The sequence below is a fragment of the Alligator sinensis genome, unplaced genomic scaffold (assembly GCF_000455745.1).
Source record: "Alligator sinensis unplaced genomic scaffold, ASM45574v1 scaffold970_1, whole genome shotgun sequence".
Taxonomy (NCBI): domain Eukaryota; kingdom Metazoa; phylum Chordata; order Crocodylia; family Alligatoridae; genus Alligator; species Alligator sinensis.
In genome coordinates, this window is record NW_005842094.1 from 2,162,975 (window position 1) to 2,184,397 (window position 21,423).

At 42.5% G+C, this 21,423-nt stretch overlaps 1 protein-coding gene across 8 annotated transcripts in view; it reads left to right on the plus strand.

The window, feature by feature from the left end:
• PHACTR3 (phosphatase and actin regulator 3) overlaps positions 1–21,423 on the plus strand; it is a 163,298-nt gene that overhangs the window by 107,261 nt on the left and 34,614 nt on the right. For 4 of the 8 annotated variants that reach the window (XM_025204684.1, XM_025204682.1, XM_025204686.1 and 1 more), the window contains 4 exons: positions 2,486–2,689; positions 8,064–8,328; positions 10,178–10,425; positions 16,232–16,385. In XM_025204684.1, coding sequence (XP_025060469.1) covers positions 2,486–2,689; positions 8,064–8,328; positions 10,178–10,425; positions 16,232–16,385 — 871 coding nt within the window. The remainder of the gene's footprint in view (positions 1–2,485; positions 2,690–8,063; positions 8,329–10,177; positions 10,426–16,231; positions 16,386–21,423) is intronic. The other 4 variants (XM_025204687.1, XM_025204688.1, XM_025204683.1 and 1 more) reach the window with 3 other exon arrangements.

The following is a 21,423-nucleotide window of genomic DNA, read 5'->3' on the forward strand; positions in this document are numbered from 1 at the left end:
TTTTTTCCTACTGAATTGGGCCCCAGTTCAACAGGAGTCTTTGCATGGATTACAATGGACTTCAGGTCACACGCTAGAAAATACAACTGAATGTAAATATTTGTCCCCTTTGAGTTTTCAGTTTTTCTTTCTTTTTTTCTTCTTTCTTGGTAGTAAACTGTTTTAAAGTCCCATGGGATGTGATCTGATGCCATTTTGAAATGGGAATTGGTATATAATGCTCTTGAGATGAATAATTAGTTACACTCTTAAGGGGTCTAGTGTCAAGCCTTGAAATATTCTTAATGGAATGGGATTCACTCTGTAATGTGAAATCTGTAAATAGTATGTGTATCATATTGTGTATTGATAGTAACCAACAATGACCAAAGTCCACTTTGAAAAATGGTAGTAGATGGTTCGTGGTGGAACAAGGAATGAGGTTCTTATTAAACAATGACCCTTGATAAGGGTTTGTTTTGATGAGAAACATTCCTAATCAGGACTTGAGTTTAGAAAAGTCAAGAATTGATAGGACTGACCGAAGCCAAGCAGACTATGGGCTAATCCTGTCTAAAGGTCCAGTTCTAATACCCACATTCATTTATACTCATACTAAACAGAACCAGACTATACAAGCAGTCCCGTCAGCGTCATCAGGGTTACCAGTACATGACACTATTGCTCCCGTTGAGTGGAGGTATCACAGTCAGGCTGTACATTACTTATTGTGGCTATCAAGTGACTAGCAACATCCATTCTATCACTTGGCCTTTTAAATAATGTTCAGGATTTCACCCATTTTAGGATGCCAATCATGCTGCAGTTCATTAATGACTTCATTTTGCTCTGCTCCATGCCACTTAGGCGCTCATTACAAAAAAAAAGAGGATTAGAGAATCATTCCACTTAGCAATTTCTCCTCATTGTACAAATAGTATATGGTTTTTCATGGCAACTAACATGAAATATCACCCCTAGATTTAAAAACAAAAACAAGTAGGGAATGCAATGCCTTTATCAAAAAATGAGATGATTATTTCTCAAACAAAGCATCTTTTCTTTCAATCAAGCAAACATTTTGCAAGCATTTCCCGAACTAATAATGCACATTTATTTTACTTCCCTGTCTCTCTCAAATGATAAATACTCATTATCCCACTTCTAGGCACTCACATTAATCTGTTTGTCAACAAATTAAAAGCTATTATCTTGCCAAAGCCATTGTCTGCTACTGCCTCACTGCTCTGCTGCCTTCCTTTTTTCACTCGAAATTCAAGGATGAAGATTGCTTGTTAATACAAAGAGCTTATACAGAAAGGGTTTGGAGGGAAATGAATTTATAATGGAACAAGGTCACAAACAAATCTTTCTGTTAATAGGCCCCCCAGCAATTAGAGATGGGAACATTATCTTATCCATCCTGCAAGACCAGCACACAGTTTTTCTTGTAAGATTATTTCTTTAAGTTAATTTTCTGTCATTCATTTTACTGCCTCGTCCCATTTTAAATGCCTCAAGTGAAGGAGCTTCCATCACTGTCCACCTATCAGTTGCCATTGTCTTCAGAAAATGGTTCTCACTCTATTTCTATGGAGGCCAGTTTGGCAAGCTCTTGGGCTGGCTTCCTTGAGAGTCAAGTGCACTTTCTCCATTCACAAGGTATTCTACAGCCTGCAGGATCAGGCCTCTTGGTGAGACAGGACTCATTTTAAAGCCAGACTTCAGAAGTTAAATTCTTGATTAGCCCCACCAGGAGCGCAGGTTCCCTACATACTTTGTTTCCTGTTCTCCTGTTCCAGAATTGCTATCATGATCTAGTGACAGATTTTTATAGGAGATTGCATCAACTGCCCTTCCTGGTCACTAACATGAGCTGCAAGAAATCTTCAGGAACTCTGACATGAGAGAGATTAGAGCAAAATTAGGTGGCAAGTTGAAGTCACATATTTAATGGGATAAAAAAAAAAAAATTGCCAGGAAACCTGGCATCTATGCAGAGAGGAATCATAAAGAGATCTTTGAGAGAATATTAAAGGTTAATTATTCCTTAGCCTTTATTTGTGTTCCTTGCAAGGAGAAGTGCTCACTCACACAGTCGCACTCTGAATCACTGCAGCTGGGCTCTAAGACAATGAATTGCAGTTCTCAACATGCAGTTCTCAAAAGCCACAATACCCTGCTGTCCTCATTATAGAAACGACATAAGAAAAGATTTTGGGGAGAATGAGTAAAGGCTGTTTGGCTGTTCAAGGCTCAATAATTTCCTCAGGAACACAGAATCTAATTGTTTCCTCAGTTACCCTGGTGGGTTTTTATATTTTACCTGAACAACCTTGGCTGGTTGGCTATTTCACACATTAATTATTTTCCCTGAGAAAATAAGTGCTTCTTGCTGTGTGCCGTGACTCTCTTTTTTCTGAATTTTCCTGGAATAGCCCCTTGGTCTATCATTATTTTTAATTTCATGTTCCGTTAATTGTACTGCTTCTTACCCTCTTGCTAGCCAAGAAACCTTCAGCATCCACTGAAGACTTAGAAGATGCCAGCCTGCCAGCAACCGAAGAGAATCCACAAGCCTTACTTGTTACTGAATCTGCGGATTCCCCACAGAAACAGACAGAAAGAAACCCAGCACAGCTTCCCAGCCCCCCATTGCTCCCGATTCCTCCACCTAAGGCAGTGTCTAAAATCACTAAAAGTGTAACAGGTGAGTCACAACAGCCTAGAAAGACCTTTCTGTCCCCTCAACATGGTCATCCTCTACACATGTGGATGCATCATTTTTCTCCTACCTACTTTTTTGGTCAGATCCTCAGCTGCTAAAAATTAAATCTAGTTTCTTGAATGAACTGTAATCTAAAAGCACTAAATCTCTGTGTGTGACATGGATACCAGACCTTTCATAGGTTGGTTTGTTTCTGGAGGTTGTTGTAAGGCTGCTGTTTTCAACACATGTGAAGCAGATCAAACTGATTGCAGACATGTGCCAAATCAGCAACTTCCACAAGTTGTTGTGAACATCGAAGAAAGTTTCAATTAATTTCACTGGACAGAAACACAATCCAATAACGTTTTGGCAGCAGTGCAGTTCCACTCAATAGGTCCATCGTAACATTTTTGCCCAAAAGCTTTGGTCTTTTGGCAGGTCTAAATTAGAGCTCTGCAAACTGCTCTAATTACACAGAAGTGCATCTGAACATTTCACCTAGTTTCCACAATCTACTTCCTCCATCTCAGGATTCACTCAAAATTCCAGCTTCAGACCCTCGAAAAATGAATTCCTTAATACACCATCACAGTGGTATTACATTTTTCAATAGTCTAGCAGTGGAAAGGGCATTTCAGTAAGTACAACTGTCATTTGTTCCCTCTCTGAGGACCCTTTACATTGCAAGAGTGGTGAAAAAGGCCTTAAGTTTTAATGAGAATCAGACTTGAACATCTAAAGTACCTGATTTTATCCATTAATTAGGCATAAGCACTGGGCTACTGCCATGATTTGCATCCATAATTTACTGATACAAAAAAGGTGGATTATGGTTTTGGAATCACAAGGAAGCAGAAGATTAGAGGGTGCTGTTCTTCCAACCAGAACTAGTGGGAGACTTTTGGGTTAAACTACATCTGTGGCAAATTGAATTTTAGCTTAAATGAAATGTTTCATGAAAAATGCAGGGGTTTTTTGCTATGGAAAGCATCAATATTTTGTCAGAAAACAAGAGTATTTGAATCAAAAGTGGTGTTAGGGTTTCCTGAGAGTGGTAGTATAGGGTATGGGCAACATACTTTTTAGCCACTTTAGAAGGGTGGAGGAGAAGTTGGGGTGGGTGGAGGAAGGAGGCAGAGCTGATACTTGGGAAGGCACATCAGCTGTTATTCTGTTATAGCTGCATGAACCTGAAGATATCTTGACCCTAGTGAAACAAGGGTAAAGTTTTAGTGGGTTTGCTACAGAATCAGCCAGATATAACAATTACATTCTCAACAGCTTATACTGGTTTGTTGTTCCCATCTATACCCTTAGACATAAGCGCTGACTTTTATTTTTGCCGGGGTGGATCTAAGATGATGGACATGTGGATAGTATTACACATTTCAGGTGACAGCTGTCTTCCCAAGGTGGGGCCAGAGTCCTCGGGCCCCCACATACTCAGCTGCTCTGGCCTTAGATAGTTTATGCTTTTGTTCCCTTCTCTAAGCCAAGCTGTCTGGGTTCCTACTTCTTCCATAACGCAGCATGATCAGGCATACCTATGGCCTTCATCCTCTCACCAAGAGAAGAATCAATCATGTCTCATGGGACATATAATTAGAAAGAAACTGGCCTGTAGAGCAGAAACCCTACAACTCCCATAAGGCATTTCAGTTGAGAGAACTTGTTGTTTGGCCCCCAACTTTTTGTGGTCTAGAAATATTTTAACGTGTAGTATTTCATTTTTATCTGTATTTTCTACAGGGAGTGGCGGTGGGGGGAGGGGGAAGAAAAAAACACCCACAATCCGTGTTTTTAGACTACTTTGAGTAATGACACTTAAAAGAGAAGGGAGGGCTTTTCTGTATATAGAAGTGAAGGTAGTAGAAAGCCAAACCTGAACAAGTAACAGCAGGGAGTGCGAGGGAAACAAAATGGCAGGGAGAGAGAGAGAGGAACTGTGATGTGAAAGCAACAAAGCCAAAGCAGCGCTCTAGATGCTGGTGGTGGAAGGAAGGAGGAATAAGCCAGCACTAATTAATCATAAAAGGGGGAGGAGGGCAAAGCATGGGCAAAGCACCAAGGAACCACTTTGTAAGATTATTCATTGACCACTTGTTGGTAGAACAAACCATGTGTGATTTATAAAAGTACTCAGAGTGCTGCCTTGAGGGCCCAGTCCCATGGGCAGCTTCATCATCAAGGAAGTATAAAAAGTGACATAAGTCATGTCTACAGGGTAAGCTTACTGTGCCAGGCAATGCTACCTGCAGATAGGCCATGTGGGACAGCATGGTGTGCCTCCTAAACCAAAAAACATGGACTTACAACACCACCGGTGGACTGGGGAGAAGAGGGTGTGAGCCAACTGACCCTATCATTCAGCAGTGCTAATTAGTCCAACTGTAGTGCTGTTCAGATGTGGCTACACCATTTCCAGGGCAGGTAGCAGCCTGCATGGAGCAATACAGCCACGCTTGAGGATACCGCTGTTGGGCACAATGAGTTTAAAGTATAGCTGTGGCTTCGGACACCTCCCCTCCCCTCCCCTCCCCCACCACTCAGAAACGTAGATCTTCCTGTGAAAGCAGAAGCAATCCTTTCCTCTTGCTCAGAAGTGCAGCTGGTCTTAGAGGTGTTTTTCATCCCTTTGAGCTATGGTTCATTGGAAAGCAGATAGATTATAAATCTCTATGTACGTTTCCATAGTAGCATGTGATCAACATCTTCCTGAGCTCAGATCTATGCCTGCTGGATATGGAGAGACCACTTCAGGGGAAGAAATGTAGATGTCGTTGGGGTAAATGGTACACAGCTTTATTTCCATTGCATTGTGGCTTGGTTCTACACTTCACAGACATGTCAATAAATGTTTCCATGCTTTAAAGCAGTTAAAGCAGTAGTTTCCAAGGTACCCCTTACTAGATTCAAGTTATCCTTGGAAAATGCCTGCTCTTAGCTTTCAATAATTTATTTTTATGACATAAAATAACAGGAATTCTTCTGTTGCAAAGAGCTCAGAAAGACCACAGCAGAGCAGAATATTTTTCTGCACACAGCAACTGACCCCTCTCACAGCAGGGAAGAATATTTTGATACTGTGGATTCCTATTAGAAATTTCTGGGTTTATCCTTTGAGACATGCATAGGTGTTTGCACCTTAACAATGCTAATATTGTGTGGCACCCTGAGGCACCATTAAAAGGATGTCATGGCACCCCGGTTGAGAATTACTGCTTTAAAGTGTTTTCAGGACTAGGTCACCCACATAGATTTAATTCACTCTTTTTCTATATACATACATATAAAGAGAGAAAGGATGGATAATTGATTAGGCATCTGGTGAGGGCCATGAAAAACATGCAATCTTGCCAAAATTATTAAAAAATCATGAGTCAGACCCTCTTCTCCCCCCAAAACATGAGAATGTAACTCACAATGTAATCAATCTCTCTCTCAAAAATAGCAAAAAAACCCCAAAAGAAATACTCATGATTTGTGTGCAGTCATGCCATCCATTCCCACCTTCAGTCATCTGGGTGTGACAGTCAGCCTACTCTCCCAGATGTATATATTGAGCTAGCAGATCTGGGCCCTTGCTGCATGAATTTTCACTCCCAGATGATAAATTTACCATTCCATCAATTGCCCTTAAGCTTGTTGTGCTGCTACATATGGAGTGTGTGCTAAACTGGAAGCAGCATAGTTGCTAATTAGCTAGGGGTAGGCTAATTGTCACAGACATTCAACAACACTAATTAGTGCACTCCAAGTGTTACACAGAGGTGGCAATCATTTTTTAGTTTATAGGAGGTTGCTGCCTCTGGGGAGGGTAGGTTTACTGTATATTACTGCCTTAGTCTACCTGGGTCAGCGTTTTATATGGTAGTTAAGTCAGGAGGAATGTAGCCATCTCTGTGCAATACGTCAGGCAGGCTAATTAGCACTGAATACTGGTGTCAGTTGGCCCATATCCATGCCCAGTAGCCTGTCTGTAGTACCATGTTGATGCAGCTACACGGTTTCCAAGTCAGATGGCAGCCTGCGTGGAGTACCTTTGTTTGAGGGTATCACTGTCTCTTAAGGCCAGTTTGCTATGTAAATTAACACAGACCAGTCTAATGAGAAGTCCTTTCTTACTAGGATTCTAGTGATACCAGTAAATGTTTTGTCTGGATGAGGATTTACTCCAAAGAAAGACAATGTTGAAAAGGATCCGTGTTTGTTTAAATGCATGTTTAACACTAGGTGGCAACACGAGAAAAGGAATAGACTTTCACACAACCAAACCAAACAGATTTATGGTACCAAAGTGCAAAGGCCCTGCCTCTGATGTAAAAAGAAAGTGTTGAAAGCAAGTGCAGAAACAGAGCAGGGAAAGACAGTGGGAAGCGAAAGAGAAATGAAGAAAAAGGTGAAACAGCATCTTTTTTACAAGCAAGGGTGTTTACTCTTGCATCCTCCTACAAGTCTTAGGGAGAGAGGGTGGGATTATTAGAGGTTCGGCTTTAGCAGTGTTGGTGTGGGTTGCATTGGGGTGACAGATCTTACTGTTCTCATGGAAGCAATGAGAAGAATGACAGGGACTGAAGAAGAGCCAGTTCTGAAAAAAAAAGGAAGAATACTCTAAATTGCAGTCCAGAGATCTGCAGGCTCTGGCTTGAAGGCTGAGATTTCCAAAGCTGCCTAAGGCACTTGGATATCCAAGTCCCATTAAAATTAATCCAGATGCCCAGATGCTTTGAAAATCTCAGCCTTAGATATAAAAAGGATCAGTTAAACATTTCCCCACTCCTCTTTTCCTTTCCACGGTATTCAGGACCACTACTTTCTTCACTGACATCTATTTAGATTTCATCAACTGAGACCAGTTTTGTTGACCTGAGTAATAGCTTCCTATTGTAAAAGCTCTGGTGTTTCCCTAAGTGACATGAGGGTTAGGGATCCATAAGGAGGTGGCAAGAGCAGAGAATGCATCAGATCTTGATTTTGATCCAAGTGAAGACAAGAGCGCATCAGGTTTAACTCGGTCTTCCGCTGAGTTAAAGTGTACCTGTATATGAAGTTAGGGTTTAGCAGAGATCTGGGTGAGGAATGTGTAGGAATCTAAAATAGATTGATGGGATTGAGAAGGAAGAAAGAGATGACTGTGTTGGGAGGAAGCAGGGAGAAGGGAGAAGAAGAAAAGATCCATTTTTTCCAGGCCAAGCCTCTACAGTACTGGCTCTTGTATTTCAGATCTAGATGGCAATCTCACTGCAGTCTCATGTCTCTGCTATAACCCTCACTATTCAATACATGGAGTGAATTTCAACCTAGGCTCTGTGTGTAACAACAAAGGCCTGGCATCACCTTTAATTTATTTTTTTATTTTTATTTTTTTTGGCAGCAGGAAGTGAAATAGATGACCCAGTTGTGAAATCCCCTCCTTCCACTATCCTGAAGAATTATGTCATCGTTGGTTCCTCCCAAATCTCAGGACAAGCTGCCCTCTTCCATCCTTCTGGCCAGAAAGGCTCTGATTCCCTTATCAGAGGACAGCACCCAACGCCAACTGGCTCCCCTCACCTTGCTGCCGTCCACCTGCCTTTACCTCCCAGCAGAGTCATTGAGGAACTCCACAGGGCTCTGGCCACTAAACATCGGCAGGATAGGTAAATATAGCGCATTGTGTACTGGGGAACAAAATCCTTGAAAATAGAATATTTCTCTAATAAAAATTCCCTTCTTGCTGTTAAACATTCCATTCATTCAAGCTGACTGAATCCGCTCAGTTTTGTCCTCGCGTTATTTGTTGCTGCTGCTAATCCAGACAACAATCTCTGGTTAAAACGAAAGGATCTGTTATTACTTTATAATAACTGAACTTGATAATACTGCAACAGGGAAACAAGGGATCAGATAGGCGAACTTGTTTGATAAAACACAGCCCACAGTAAAAAGTATCTTGTCCCTGAACCAGGATATCAGATGGAATAACATAGGCTAGTCCCAAGAAAAGAACTACACCATTGCAGACCACACACCACTTTAGGCTTATTTGTTAGGAACAGAGATCACAGGCCAGAAGTTCAAAACTGCACGTGCATAAAATGCACAGCTAATCTGGACACAAAACTGTCCAGGCTCTCGCATGCAAATCAGGCAATTTCTCCATCAGGTGGACTGTTCTGATAATCAGGGATACAATTACCTGACTAGCCAATTTAAGCAAATAACTATGCCTGAAAATTAGGAATCCAGTTTCTTGGACACATTTATTGAAAATTAGACCCCAGCAATTTCTCCGAGGTTGCCTGCGACCTTTGGAGCAGTACACAATGGTTAGCATTTCAGAAGATGGAGACAGGGTGTGAATCTCTCTGCCCTGACTCAAAAATGCCTACTTCACCTAAGAAAATGTGTTATTTCAATACTGCATATCATATTTACACGTGACTAGAGAAAATTACCTATTTCTCAATAGTGAAACTATTAAATATGAGCTACTTTATATAAGTTGATCGCTATCTCTCACCTCCGTGATACCTTCCTGCCTCCAGCCTCCTGAACTTTTCCTGAGTGTAGCTAGGCTGCTAACATATAGCTCCTCTGAATCATTCTTCAGCTGTGTTTTCCCTACCGTTGCTTGTGTCCCAATTGTCTGTTGATGTTATCACTGTTAGCATCTACCAAAGAGATCATTTGCTCCCCAATATAGGCTTGTATCTAGGTGCATGAGAAGTGAGAAGCAGCAAGCAGGAAGTCCTGAGTTCCAGTGCTACCTCTGCCAGAGGTTCATTGTGTGACCTCAGACAAGACACTTAACATCCCAGGTGCCTCAGTTCAGCCGTTTGCAAAATTAATATAAAAATAATCTGCGAAAATGAAGAGTGCTTTACCAGCATTAAGCAGTAGTATTTTAGTATGGGTTTTTTTTGGCTGTAAGTAAGCATATATGGAATCTTACTTTCCAATAGGAAGGGTGGTATAGGAGTATTTTAGGTACTTCATCTATTTTTCATTATAAACCTTCTACTGCAGCAGTAGAGAAGAACAAAGATATAGTTTTGGATTTAAGTTGGTAACATTTCTCAATACCACAACCGGCTTTGTCATGGGGAATGGATTAATACAATACCCCCTCCAGGTCCTGTTAAATCTTTATCAGGATCATGAAATAGCAGAAGAGTGATGTTTCATGCTATGCATGTTTTACATTAGAAGCACGTGCCGTGTTCTTTGAAAAAGGTCAGCATGTTACAGCATGCAGCGCTGTATCAAAGAAATGCATTAGTTATTACCCTTCTGTACCTTGTTCTTATGACAAAGACTGAGAAGTGGAACAGTGTTAGCCATTCTCATCACAATCCTGGGAATGCAATTGCACGATGTCCCTTGCATGTTTCACTGCAGAGCTATGTATGCTAGGACATGCTGCTTGTGCTCATACAATGCTAGGTTTCTATTGTGACATTGAAGCAGTCTTGTCTGAAAACATGGTTCTGTACCTTCCGTCCACAGCTTTCATGGAAGGGAAAGCAAAGGGTCTCCAAAAAAGAGGGTGGATGTCCGTCCATCCAGAACATCTAGCATTGAGTGCAACAAAGAAAAGGAGAATTCACTGAGCCACAGCAATGATCCAGAGAACAAGCGGAACTCAGTTAAAGAGTCGGATGAGAACAAAGAAAACATGATCATGAACTCGGAACTCAAGGACGACTCTGTATTTTATCAGGATGAAGAGGTTTTGAATGACTCCATTATTTCTGGTAGGGAAACTAAATTTGTTATCTTAATAAAAAAAATTACCATGATCTACAGGAGTGGTCCACGTACTTAAGCATGTGGTAGTGGTCTGGATTTCTCTGTTGTTACCTCATTTTTGCACAGATTCTGTTACTAACTGAAGTTAGTACAGATAGCATATTAAGATGTCATTTAGAGATATACATATAATTTTAATCCATGTCACCCTTTCAGTTTTGCATTAGTTGCTTTGTATCATCTCACCTGCCTGGCAGAGCTTGCATACATGATATCCCATTGTCAGAGCATTATCTGGTGCATACATGCCAGTTTTAAAAGGACCCTTCTGGAGACAGCACTCCAGGATAGGAGGGTATGTGGCAAAAAGTGACAGAGTCAGCTTGGAGGGACATGCATCCATAATACAATGTCCCTCCATAATACAAGGTCTTAAAAACAAAGCCACCTGTCCTTTAACCACCTTTATAGGTTAAACTTTAACAACTTAGTGAATTCATTCCAACCTACCTGCCTAATGGAGTCTGAATTACTTTACTACAGCTCTGGTATGCTGGACCGTATAACGTTTTTTACACTAATGCACAAGAAATTGTCCTCTTGGGAAGTTTTGGGTGAGGTTACCCATTTCATCCAGAATTTATAAAGTTTATTTTCCAGGCCAGAATTCCTAGGGTTCTCCGACATGGAAGGATTCAAATTTCAATCATGATTTCATATATTGTCCCATGAGGACATAGATGGTTAGATGGATGCCTAATTGACTATTTATTCAAGTGCCCAGTTTTTGCAATAATGCAATAATTACATTGCCAATTGTCACTTAGTTATGGGTGAAATCTTTCAAATGCGTGTGTGTGCATGCGCATGTATGCACGTACATGCAGCCAACTTTTTGAAATGCTGATTCCTAATAAATATTTCCCCAGTTCCATTGGATGACATGCCACAGGCTCATAGATCACAGTATGAGGAAGATTTTCCTGTCTTTCCATTCTTCATAATTACACCTCTTTCTTTCATTCTTTAACATTCAAATAAATGATGGAATCAAAACCAAAAAGGTTTGTCAGGTTCATCTCGGTAACAGGTTAGCTTGAATTCAAGTGTCTCCAAACATTAGGGGTGCTTGTACGTGTGATGGGGGTTTAGTCCATGCCCCCTAAAATGAAATGGTGGACCCTGAACCTGGGGAGGCCCCCAGTCCTTCCCTCCGTGACGGGGCCACCAGGGCAGGTTGCTAGAGGGCCGCGTGCTGCCCCAGCTCAGAGGCAGCACCCAGTCCGATCCAACCGTTCCCTGAGCCAACCTGCTGGAAGCCCGCCGAGCGCTGCTCTCTGGGCAGACTCGAGGAACAGTTGGATTGGGCCGCACCAACTTGGGGCAGCACCTGGCCCGCTAGCAGCCTGCCCAGGCAGCCCCAGGGGGCACTGCCACTGTGGAGGGAAGGACCAGGGCCCCCCACAGCTAAGGGGCCGCTTGGACCACTGAGAGCTTGGGCCCTGGCCACAAGAGAGGTGGCAGGCTCTGCCAAAAAAAGGATCGGGCCCCTCACAGCAAGGGGCCCAATCTTTTTTTTTTCTCTGGAGCCGGCCTGCTTTCCCTGCAGCTAGGGGGTGAGCCGACAGGTACGTCATTGCAGTTTGCAAAGTTGCAAACTAAACTACATCCAGATGCAGTTTAGTTTACAGCAATGCAAACTCATCGGAAACCCCATACATTGGTGCACATGTAAACGTGCGATGCTGTTAAGCCACATAAATGACATTTTCGTCACATGTACATTGTGGCGACCATCACACAGTGCCCTAGGATGCTTTTCAAACTGTTGTAAGATCCAAACTTTGGCCTCGGATTTAGATGTACGTAAAATGCCTGGAGATCATCAGTCTGCAAACAGAGTTATAGCTAGGATGCTTGTCCTTTTTATTACAGAGTATGCATTACAAAAAAGGCACGCACAAAATCACATAATTATATTCACCGAGCACAAATCTTGCTGTGTTTTGTGCAAGCACACGTCTGAGTTCTAGTCACTGGTTTTGAAGGAAGGTCATGTGGCAGTTCAACAAAATGGTTCATTCAACTACAGAAGTGACATGTGAGCCAATAATCTCACATCACGACCCCTATGGGAAGGCAACTCTGCAGTCATGAGTTTATACCAGATCTGAACGAGACATTTATTGTTCCCAACACTGGGTGGCACTGTATGCACTTGCATTAGCTGAAATCCACTTACATTTCAAAAGAATTTGCAAAATATACAATTACTGCAAAGGTAAGAACAGAGTAATTCCCTGAGGAATTCTGGTTCCCTCCTGGTTTAAGAAGTCTGAGTTGGCTGGTAGATCAAAAAGAATCTATCTAACCATCTACCTGTATCCACATGCATCTAATCACCTCATCATCTTAGAATCACAGCTCTGGAAGGGACCTCACAGGATGCATCTCTTTTGTGAGGTACAGAAGGGCTGTTATGCCCATTTTTCTGGATTAAGAACTGAGGCACAGAGAGGCTAAGTGGTTTGTCCAAGGTTGCACAGGATTCTGTGTAGCAGATTAGGAAACTATACTTAAATTTCTGCAATCTCATAGTAAAACCCTAACCACCAAACCATTCTTTCTTTGATATGGGGACTGGAAAGAACCACCACAAATGTCATCAGATTGGCAAGTTTAAAAGATATAAGCAAAAGTCACTGAGGCCTAGTGGGAAGATGTGCCAATGTCCTTTGTTATGTGATGGCAGAAGAGTCAAATGACTCCAGAGACACAAGGAAGTTAAAATGAGAGGATCAAAGATTAATTGAAATAGGAGCCTTTAACTTGAACCAACCTCACCCATGAACTGTGGTGATCCAAATAAAATAGGACCTAGACACACATCACAGTTGTCAACCAGTATTATAACTAGCTTGGTAAACTCCTGTCCCTTCCTTAGCACTATTAGGGCTCATGATGGAGCTTCAGGGTAGGGGATTGTATAATTTAAAAACTGAGAGCAAGGTAGGTTTAGAAAATAGCAAGTCACTTGGAGAAAAGTGCTCACTGGGTGCATCTATACATGCAGTTAATGGGCCTGAATTTTCTTCACAAAAGAACTGCACTCCCACATGCATGTGAATGTGCCTGTCAGGAGCAAATTTGCTTCTGATGGGAACAGTTCATTCCTGGACTGCTCCTGCTCTGCTCTGCCCCCCTGCTCTAGGCTCCCATGGGTGCTAACCCTAGCGCTGGCAAGGGCATGGAGGCTGGTCCCTGTCTCCACATAGCTTGGGCGCAGCAGGCCTGGCTGCCCTGACAGCTCTTCCAACCATGTGGCTGAGATGCAGCAGTCCCACCTGTGGGACATCTCTCCCAGTCATGTGGGGATCAGTCCTAATCCCCATGTGGTAGGGAGAGATTACACATAATGTCCCAGGTAGATACTGTAAGGTTTAGTAATGTTTGCAAAACCCTTTCAAAGACTCGGATGGGAGATTCTAGGGAAGAGCAGAGTATCAGTACAACTTGCTTGCATGGAGTTTCCAGACTTCAACGAGAATTTTGGGTTGACTATAGCTCCAGAAAGTTCTAATTTTAGAGCGCTGTCATTGTCTTGAATTCACTGAATGATCTGTGGCAAAAATCTTTTCTGCCTCAGTTTCCCCAGTCTGTAACCTGGTGATAATACTATTAGCTTCTCTGCATAAAGTGAACTGAAATCAACAGGTAACTGGGTGCATCTTCACAAGACGCTTACTGCACAGTAGCCTAATGCAACTGCATAGTAGCGTGCTGGTCAAAAGCTGTGCTAATATGCTACTGCACCGTGTTATTAGGCTACTGCACAGTAAGCATCAGAAAAACACATGTGCTGGTGCTACTGTGCAGTAGTGCAAGTTAATGTGCACTGAATTAGTACTCGGTTAACCAAATATTAAACTTAATGCACAGTAACTAGGACACATTAATGAATGTGTAGACGTGCCCACGAGTAATAGCATAATCCTACAGATCACCTTTAAAGATAAAGCTGACATGAAATGGTAATGGACTCTCCAAGTCATGCCAACCATCAAAGTGACCCTTTGAAAGACAGTCGTAACCTTATCTCAAATGAAAAATAAAGTCCAGATTCAGTTTTCTTCAGAAATTAGATGGCTTTTTCTAAAAAAGCCTAAATGTTAATATAAATGCATGAGAGCAATAAACTCTCTTATTATTCCTATGGTGTATTATAAATTCATTGACAAGAACAAGTGGATATACTGATTTAGTTGGATTTCCTATGTAGAGAGCTAACAACCCACCTCCTGGGGTTTCTCTTCCTCTCAGACCTCCTCTTGCACTGATCTCATGGGGAAGGACACTAACTATGCAGGCAAGGCATACAGGTGTCTTGTATAACTGCCATGTGCTAAAGTTTACTTGTGCTATCGCTTAGTAGAGAAAGACTTTCAGAAAAGGCAAGCTCTACTAAAAGCAGTGAACAGACTGACACGTTTTGGGAGTAACTGCTTTTCTTTTAGTAACCTAGCCCCAAGGAAATCTGGTCTTGCCCTGCTGTGAATTTCATTCTACGTTTTATCTGTTTAAAAAAAAACAACCCCAAACCCCCAAAAAACAAACCGGGCCAACCAACCAAACAAAAAACCAAACAAAGAATGCAGAGAAAATCAGGGGGTTTCCAGCCTGCAAGCTATTTAAAGTAGAGGCCTTATTACCATATAGCTTCTTGTTCATGTTATAAGACAGTTTAATAAGCCAGGGGGCCACATTTTTTCCCTGCTAAACTCATTGAAGTCGGTGGAATTATACCAAGGATGACTGTGAGCCCAACGTTTCATAGGGTTTCTGTGTTAAGTATGAAAGTTTTGTCTCAAGTATTACTGAAGGACAGCACCAAACAGGGGATGGCAGTCAGTACAGTGATGTCAATAGTCAAACTCTCGTAATCCTCAGTGGGAGCAGTTAGAGCAACACTTAGTATTTTTGAAAATCTTACCCCCATGGTAAGGATGGGGAAGCAGAGTGGTGGTGTGTGGCACATGAGCCCTGCCTAAGTGAGGAAGGGGAGGAAAGAGGATGCCAGAATGGATGGGGATACACCTCACCCTCCTGTCCCTTGCTCTGCCTGTGCTTTCCTGCTCCAGCTCCTGAAGCAAGCTGTGGTGGCAGAGGAGCATGTGGCAGTGAGCACAGGACACTTGGATAATTGTAGTTCTGTAGAGTGACAGCAGAGATCACAGCTGCTCCATGGAGATGTCGCTGCCAAGACCTAGAGTTTTTTTGCCTGCTTGACATGGGCATCCGTGGCTGAAAAAAAAGTGGTGACGTCTCCCCTCAGCAGCAGCGAACTTCAACTGCTGCTCCAGTGCTCTGCTCACTGCCAGGGACTCTGGAGCCAAAAAGTACAGCAGGGGAAAGGGGAAGGAGGACTGCCAGGGAAACAGTCCTAGCCAGTTCCACCTCTGACTGCTCCAGGATGCAGGCTTTGTTTTGGGACAAGAGGAGCCCTATAGAACTGATGAGGGGTGTAAGCCTTTGACGCTCAGTGAATGCTTGGAAGCTCATCTCAGCAAAGAACATTTCAACACACTGCCCTGATCTGTAGCGGGTGAAATGGGAAAACAATTCTGCTGTATTTCCAAATGGACCATTGTTCACTGCTCTTGTCAGCCAACTCAGCCCTAACTCTGCCCACAGACATATATACAAGGCTGCAGTCAAACCTTGGAGGTGAACCCTCTGGGGTTTTTCACTTCTGATCTGTGGAAGACTCCAGACTACCCCTTTGACATGTTTGTATTTCAATGCTTGTCCCAGGTACCTTGCCAAGAAAATGCAAGAAAGAGCTGCTGGCAGTCAAGCTACGAAACAGGCCAAGCAAGCAGGAGCTGGAAGACAGGAATATTTTCCCAAGGCGGACAGATGAGGAGCGACAGGAGATCCGGCAGCAAATTGAAATGAAACTCTCAAAGTAAGTCCCTTTGACAGAGAGGAGAGACAGATCTTAGAGTAAAATCTCTTCTATGCCTTGTCTTGCAGGACACGTATACTCCCCCAAGCCCATTTCCCATGGCGAATCATGCATGCAAAGGGCACCAGCAGCAGCAGATTTGAGCCTTAGCTTCAGGGCCTTCCTGGGCTTTTGATCTCTGAGTTCACATATTCTGTGTCTTATACCAGTCACTCCAAAGACTTGTTAACTCCTCCCTGAGTCAGGGTCTCCCTGCCTAAAAGAAAATTCCACTCATAGAGTTAGATTCTGCCCTCGCATGTCTGCCTGCAATGCCAACTGAAGTCACTGGGATTTTTACCTCTTTCCAAGTGGGGCATGCATATCATGAGAACTGATATAGCCACCAAACTTTGCAGCCTTGTCTGTACTGGCGCTTATCCTCAGCCACCAGCATAGCTGCAAACCCCATTCCAGATAGAGCTGCAGCATGCCCTGCCAGGGCTAAGCTCAATGTCTAGCAAGGATGTGAATCTACAGGGCTTTCATCAGCTGGGTTTGTAGATGGGCAGCTACCCAGATGGCTGAAATCTGGGATAACGGCAAATGCGAGACACCTGTTTTCTTTAGGTAACTGGCTTAGCAAAAACACTTAATTGGGCCAAGAGAGCAACATGGTGTAAGGGAAATCACTGCTCTAGCTATGTTGCCTGAATTTTCCAGAAACAGCTAGTTTCAAATTGCCATGCTTTTTTAAACCGCTGAATATGGATAATCTGCAAACATGAATATTTTAGTTGAGACAAAGTGGATTGTTAAATAATCCGTGCTGTTCCCTCCCACGCTGAATAGCAAGCATTGCCTGACTGCCAAAGAGGTTGGAAGCAAATCGAGAGTTTAACAGAAGTTCATTTTATTAAATATTAATTGTCTGAATCTGCTTTGAAGGAATAATTTGCCATGATCCAGGCCAGAGCAAAGCCAGCTCTCTTTGCTTGTGCATTTAATTTACTTTTGTTTTAGGGGGCTGGAATCGAGATGCAGGTTAATGCAGCACAGTACAATTCCTAATGGATAGGAGCCTACACCACAATACATATCATTCAAACTCCATCTTGTGGGGCTTCCATTTGGGGTCCTGAGCTAATAGAAGGACAGGTGCATTTTAGGCAGGTAAATCCCTAAGGTTCAACTTGGATGAGATGCTGGTCTTAATGTTAGTTCCTTGTGAAAAGTTACCATGGGATCTTTAACAGGAGGTGAGAAGCCCTATTTTAGTTACTCAAAACACAGAAAAGCATCTTTGCAAAGCCAAGCCATTATCAGGTGTTTGCACAGTGAAAAGAGTGTCACCTACTGAATCAACATCCCCTTTCTCTGCTGAAGCACCTCTTGGCTCCTTGGAGGTTTTTCCATCTAACTTTTGACTCTGTCTGACCTGATTTAACTTGTGAGAGCTGCTAGAATCACAGCACAAAGAGGTAGGGCTATGGCTATGGGTCATTTCCTCTCTGTTTAGGTTGCTTTGTGTAGTGGAAAAGGAAAATTATGTTTGAGATGCTTGAAATCAGAGTCAGCAGAAAGAATTAAGACCTAAGTTACTATGTCTATAAGAGAAGGAGCACAATATCTAGTCATGACTGGAAGCTGCAGAAGGCAAGGCTTAGAGTCATAGAAAGATAGGGCTGGAAGGGGCCTCAGGAGGTTACATCTAGTCCAACCCCCTGCTCAAAGCAGGACCAGCCCCAACTAGCCAGGTCTTAAACACCTCCAAGGATGGAGATTCCACAGCCACAATAACATCTCAACAACTATCCTCTAGTTATTAATCTGGTAGATAATACCTACAGATAGCTAAAAGCCATTTTCATTCACTGTGACGGAAGACACGCTTTCAATTACCTCCTCCATCTTCCCAGAACTCAGCAGGTTGAATGCATCTCATGGAACAGAAGGTGCAGAGATAGCTAGAATAGCCCACAATGCAAAACAGATTGGAACCAATCCCCCGCATCATCTCCAAGCACATATGAGCATTGGCACAGTGTGGCTCTTTCCTCCTCCACTTGGGTAGAGCATGATCATGCAAACAAACTCAATTGACAGATACATCCTGGGAAAATATTGACTAGATAAAAAGCAAGCACATGTTAAAGAAATACAGAAAATTAGCACCAGTCAGAGCAGTGTCCTAGAGAGATGCTTAGGGAGATGCTGTTTGAATTTATGACCAGAGCTTTTGAGAGGGAAAAAAAAAGCCTGACTTCCCCAGAGAGCCCATGTCAGTTTTTACACCAAATTCAGCACTTGCTTTCTTTGACAGGGCTCTGTAAATCCAGGCAGGTTGGTGTGGATACCTATACAGTGCAACACCAGATTGATATTTTCAAAGTTCCTTAAATCCATTAGTCTCAATGATGGCTTTATGGTTAAATCCCAGATAGGCTTTGCAAATACCAAGCATGATGAGTGAAGTGTATACTGGTATAACTTACTACTAAGTGCTCAGATTTAAAAATGATCCAAGGAACTTTGGATCTAGCAGCTAATTTTGATGGAAATTACTATTCTCTGTAAGATTGTACATTGCAGTGACTACTTCATTGCTAGCGTTGTGAGAAAAATGTTTAGTAGAGACCTCAAGCCCCAGTCCATGCTCTGATTCCACATTTGTCTGATAACAAACTCAGAGCTTACCATAGCCCTGCAAAATGAGTGGTGACTCCTTGCTTGATAGCCATCTGTAATTCCCATAGAGACTTGTCAGTGGACAGGCAGCTGTGTCCCAGATCCAATCCACACAGCTGTACCTGAAGAGTACATAGGAGTCCACAGATATCTACCAAAATGCTCCCGTGCCATCAGTAAAAAACGAATTTTATGTAAAGTGAAGTTCTGCGTCCTAAAAAGGAGAGATGCATTTCTTTTAAAAAAGAGCCTAAAATACTGACGTTAGAGTTGATCAAAAAAGGGAAACTTAAGAACAAAGGAACACGTTTTTATATCAAATGAATATATAGTGAGAGAGCTGACTGTGCTGATGAATGTTCAGGCAGTGAGAGCTACAGCATCTCTTTTCCTCACTTTCCTCATTAAGAAAGAGACCGTTCTGTTGAGTCTGGGGGTCAAAATCTGCCTTTTATACCAGTGTAAGCCCACTGACTTTTACCGGTATAAAAATCAATAGGTTGTCATTGAGAAGTGAAGACAGGGTCAGCTTGAATTTGTCTTGCTTGCTTTAAGAGATGTACATTATTGTTTCTACCTCTCCGCTTCTAGTCAAATATGTCAGCCACCTGTTGTCATGGAAACATATCTCCCCCCTGCCATCATGTCCCTGAGATGTCAGTATTCCAATTTCCCCTAGATTTCCTCTTTCAGTAGGACTCTCTCCCACTAATGCATCCATTTCCAATGCCCCAGGCCAGACATGCCCTGGTAACATCCTATTCTGTGTTAGACAACTGAAGTTCTGATGCTCCAAGCTCTTGATAGTCCCCATTTCCCTTTATTATGTTTTCTGAGTACAGATAATAAGTCCACAGTGCAACTCAATGAACTGAGCTATTTGTGTCAAAAGGTAAAAAGACATTTGCAAGTCACGTTTCGCGCAATAACTGCTTTCCATATTATGGACTTTGTTTCTTCTGCAAGGGAAAGCTGGAATTTGGAGGAGTAAAACAGGCATTAGAATGAGGAGCAGTGCGGAAAAGGTTGTTTAATTAGATTTGGAACAACAATAAGAATGATTATTTCAAAAGTTAACATTTGAATACCTTGGTAACGGTTACTTCCACAGTATGCCTTATATTGCTACAGCCCAAGACACTCCATTATTACTTAATGTTTCCATGAAAACACGAGTTCCTAGAACAGATTATAATTTTGCAATTTTCACATCATGTTCTGTTTCACTCTCTCGGGCATAAGTAGACACGATTCACTAAGAAATATTCAGGAGAGAGATATAGAGATAGGAACTCCAATAAGCAACACATGCACTATTAGGATTTGGACAGGAGAGACAAGTGCCCGGAGCGTCTTGTATATCAGCATCTCCATCCTTCAAAACGGCAATAGGGTGCTTTATCTAAAGCTTGTTGAATGAGCTTTAGATAAAGCACCCCTGCCACCTTTTTGAAGTGCAGGACGCTGATCCAGGAGATGCTGGAGCGCAGTAATTACTATGCTGCAGCAGACTTGATTAATCAGCTTTTGTTTTCTTTTTTACAAAATTACGGCACGTAATTACAGCGCACTGGAGTAGCTCCCTGCTCATGTATAGGTGCCCATAAGCTCTGAAGGAAAGATCTTTACATGTAAATGGCTCTGTAGTTTCAGGTAGGATGTGGGTCCTGGAAGCACATCTCGGAGTGGAGACAATATTTATGGCACTGCAATATTCCAAAAATGCCAAGCAAGGAACAACTAGTAGTTTAAAGGCGTGAGCTGCTACAGTGCAGTTCGATGCAATCACAGACATGCAGAGAGATTTATACAGCGCTATTGTCATGCAGCTTTGGAAGTAAATCACAGTGCGAATCAAGCTTGGAGTGCTTGCTTCATCTAACCTCACCCTGTACTCTCCGAGTGGCTCGGGTGCAGCAGTGGAGCTGGCCCAGAGGAAACGTTCTCGTGTGTCCCAAACAAATTATGCTTATCTGCAAAACAAAAGCTGCGACTGCTTTTTAGAAACTGCATGCACCAGTGGTTTCCTCTTGTGAGTGCTACACCCTAACACTGCCCAGCACAAAGTCATTGGCCCTGCACGATGAACTCCTTGTGAAACATGATCTCTCTCATCCCTGTCAGGTTTTCACAGCTCTATATTGTTACAGTTCTAATAGGTTGTCTCTGTCTATTATTGTCTCTGAACTATTCAGTTCTAATAGGTTGTCCTCCCAGGCGAGGTTCCTCCTCGCCTGGGAGGAATTAATTAATATCACAAAATAATTGTGAAATCCCATGGCATTGGACAGAGCCTCCCCACCACCAGCTGGCTATTCTATTTCCAGTAAAGTTACATCCATCTGGGATGCAAAGTGGCGGGGGGTGCACC